At 57.3% G+C, this 3,155-nt stretch overlaps 1 protein-coding gene across 1 annotated transcript; it reads left to right on the top strand.

Annotated features, from left to right (window-relative positions):
* The first annotated feature begins 2,306 nt into the window (after positions 1–2,306).
* Positions 2,307–2,678, top strand: LOC135315262 (transmembrane protein 100-like). The gene has a single exon (XM_064462235.1). It carries the CDS (start codon positions 2,307–2,309, stop codon positions 2,676–2,678), a length of 372 nt encoding a protein of 123 aa, XP_064318305.1.
* Positions 2,679–3,155: the final 477 nt, after the last annotated feature.

Below are 3,155 nucleotides of genomic sequence, written 5' to 3'. Positions count from 1 at the left end.
AGCTTCTTGAAACTGAAGACAGAGCTTGTAAGGGGAAGTATCAGCCTTAAGAAGGAAGGGTTTGGCCCTCACTGCTTGAAGGGCATTCAGTGGTGGGGTTGTGCTGCTCCTCTTCCCCTCTAATGAAACAATCGGGGGAATAAATGATGAAACTTCTCAGTTTGCAGAGCACCATGCGCTGCACATCTGACTTCTCTGTAGTTATTTTCCTAGTGCTATTTATTTGCATAGCCAGAGCTTCTGTGTCCTGCAGTTTCCTGCAGCTGGCTGCCTCAGGCAATGCTGGAGGAGTTCAAAGCCTTCCTGAAAATTGGGAATTCATCTGATACCTGATCACCCCGCCCCCCCCCCCCCTTTATTTATGGATCTTATTTAAGAAACTAGAGACAAGGAGAGATCCCAGGGCTCTTGCAGACCCAGCCACCTCCCTTGTCATATGGACAAGTCTCATGCAGCTTTTCAGACCAAGCCTGCAGAGGGGCAAAGGCTGATTCAAACCAGCTTTATTCTCCCCCTTCACTGGAGTGGGATGATTTCCCCAGGGAGGGTGTCAGGCAAGTGCAGTGCCCACAAAAAAAAGGATAATGTGTCCCATGTCAGTATAATGCCTAAATCTCCCCTTTCCTGAGTCAGCCCCATCAGCCTCTCTGCTTCTCCATCTTCTCACCTTCCTGCAGAGCTGCCCTCTCGCTGCACAGCTTTGCTTCTGCTACAGTGTGGATTTTCTCCCTTATTTTTGGCTTCCTCTCAGTTGATGCAGTAATGCAGCTGGGCCCCATCAGCTCCAGGGAAGCTCTGACCTGGGAAAGGCTCCAGGTCTCTTACGTTTGCTGTGATAGCTCATTCCTTTCTTCTGTCCTTCAGTAAAACCAATTAAAAAAAAAAAAAGCAGTGCGGGAGAAGTGAGTGGAGATGGGAAGTGTTTGTGCCAGTCTCCGTGTCTCCCTGATCCACTCACGGGAAAGGTGGCACACAAAGGTTTTGCCCACAAAAATAAGTCTCTGCTGGCGGTCAGAGCTGGGTAGGAGGCTTCTGTGCTCAACCTTCTCCAGGCTGTTTGTATCTCCATCTCTTCCTCCTCCTCCCTGCCCAGGAGCCCTGGGCAGCTGCTGAGTGGGGTGGCGTGGCTGGGCTCTGCTGTGCTTTGCCACGTGCTGTGGCTGGTGTTGCAAGTGGGTGATCCTGCGCTGGAGCAGGCTGCAGAGCCAACATCAGCTACCTGTATGTAATATTGCTGTTTAAGAATAATTAGTCTTAATCAAGATTTGGGTGAAGGAAGCAGGGAGTGCTGTACCCAAGGAGCCATGGTGGGTACAGTGTTGGTTCCCGGAGCCTGCAGCACACGCTGGCTCTCCTTCCCAGGTGAGCTGTCCTTCCTGCGGCTCTGCTGGTCCTTTCCTGCGACAAGCTGCCTTTCAGCATCCTGCCTTCCTGACTCTTACCCTGCTGCTGCTTTGCCTGGATAGCGATCATCTCAAATCCCAAATCCTTCACCTCTGCTCCAGGCCCCGTGAATGGTCACCCTGTGTCTCCCCAGAGCCACCCCCAGCATTGTCCCACCACCCCAGTGAGTCTCAGCCTCGAGCCTTCTCCAGTCTAACGAGCATCCCTGGTCCGTGGGCTGCTGGGAAGGGTCCCCCAAGCTCTGTGCCAGGGAACAAAGCTGGCAGAGAGTGACACAGGGAGAAAGAGCAACTTGGAAGGAGGTGATGGCATTGGTGACACATAAGGAGGAGGTGAAGGAGCTCTGTGGAGCAGCTGGAAGTCCCGCTGCCCGTTCCTTCAGCATTTTGCTGCCTGTTGGGCTGCCTAAAGTGGCATTTGCAGCAGCATAGCTCTGGGTGGGTTGTGGGGATCGGGGGACGGTGGGCAGCCAGGCCAGCTCCCCTGCCACAGCACTGCCTGACTGGTGACTGGGCTGGCAAAAGCAGATACAAACTACAAAAACACGTCCCAGGAGCGATCCCAGCTGGGCTGCAGGCAGCTGCCTGCCCAGAGCCCGAAACGGTTAACAGGCAGTGAGGCTGAGCTGGTCCTCCCACCGGCATGAGATCACCACTGCCGCCACCAATCCTCACTCCGTCTGGCAGCAAAAGAGCCGGGAGCCAAAGCTGGGAGCAAAAGCAGCGACAGCCGAGATCCTGGCCCGTCTGCACTGAGGCACCCTGAGCCGCCGGACAAGCCGACCATGTAGGATCCAGCTTCTTCCCTCCACCACCGGCACGGCAGCGGCTTGTGGCAGGACAGCAACCCGTGTCCAACCCGCCCACACTTCGCGCTGGTTGTTCCTGGCTTTTCTTGCCAACATGATGGGCTGCAAGTCCAACTCGCTCACTTGCCTGCAGGGAGGAAAACCAGGGCTGCCACTGCCCACAGCCACCGACTCCACCGCTACCCTCAATAAGCTGGCCCTGGCCACAGGCGGGACTGAGAAATCCTGGTACCGCTGCATCTTCCCCTTCGGCATTGTCTCGGTGGTCATCGGCATAGCAGCGACGTGCATCACCTTCACCATCAATGGCCCACAAATGGACATCGCTAAGGTGGTCTCAGTGGCCACCTTGATCTTTGGATTGGGCCTGCTGGTGGCCGCCTACGTGTGCTGGCGGGCCAAGCGGGAGAGGCAGCGGAAGAGGCAGCGTCAGGAGCCCATCTCCTTAGAGCAGGGAGCTCTATGACCTGGGCTGGGGTCAGAGGCTCAGCTCAACCTGGAGCCCCCTGCTTACATACCCCCCTCCGCCTGGTGCCCCACAGTAGAGGGGTGACAGCACCGGCTTTGTCGTGCCCGAGGAGGTCCGGACTCTGCCCGAGGTCAGCTTGCCGTCATTCTCCACCCTGCCGAGCCACAGCGCCGCCAGCACCCGGCCATCTCCACTCCCACCACGGGGCAGGGGCAACCCCCGGCCACACGGGAGGCTCTGTCCCCCCTGCCTGCCTGGCACTGGCACGGAAAGAGCCTGGAGAGTGGCCCAAGGAGCACGTCATTGTGCACGGCCCCGCTGCCCGTCCTCACTGTGCACCGCCGGCAGCCACAGTGAGCCCTGGGTGCTGCTCTGTACCGGGGGATGCAGTGGCTCAAGGCAGCCCGGTAACTCCCACTCACCGTCAGAAGAAACCAGTGTCGCTTCTGTCCTCTTGTGTTTTTTCCCCAGTTG

Source organism: Phalacrocorax carbo, chromosome 10, assembly GCF_963921805.1.
Source record: "Phalacrocorax carbo chromosome 10, bPhaCar2.1, whole genome shotgun sequence".
Classification (NCBI taxonomy): domain Eukaryota; kingdom Metazoa; phylum Chordata; class Aves; order Suliformes; family Phalacrocoracidae; genus Phalacrocorax; species Phalacrocorax carbo.
Note: the sequence above shows the minus strand (reverse complement) of the source record. Positions and strands in the feature narration are given on the sequence as shown.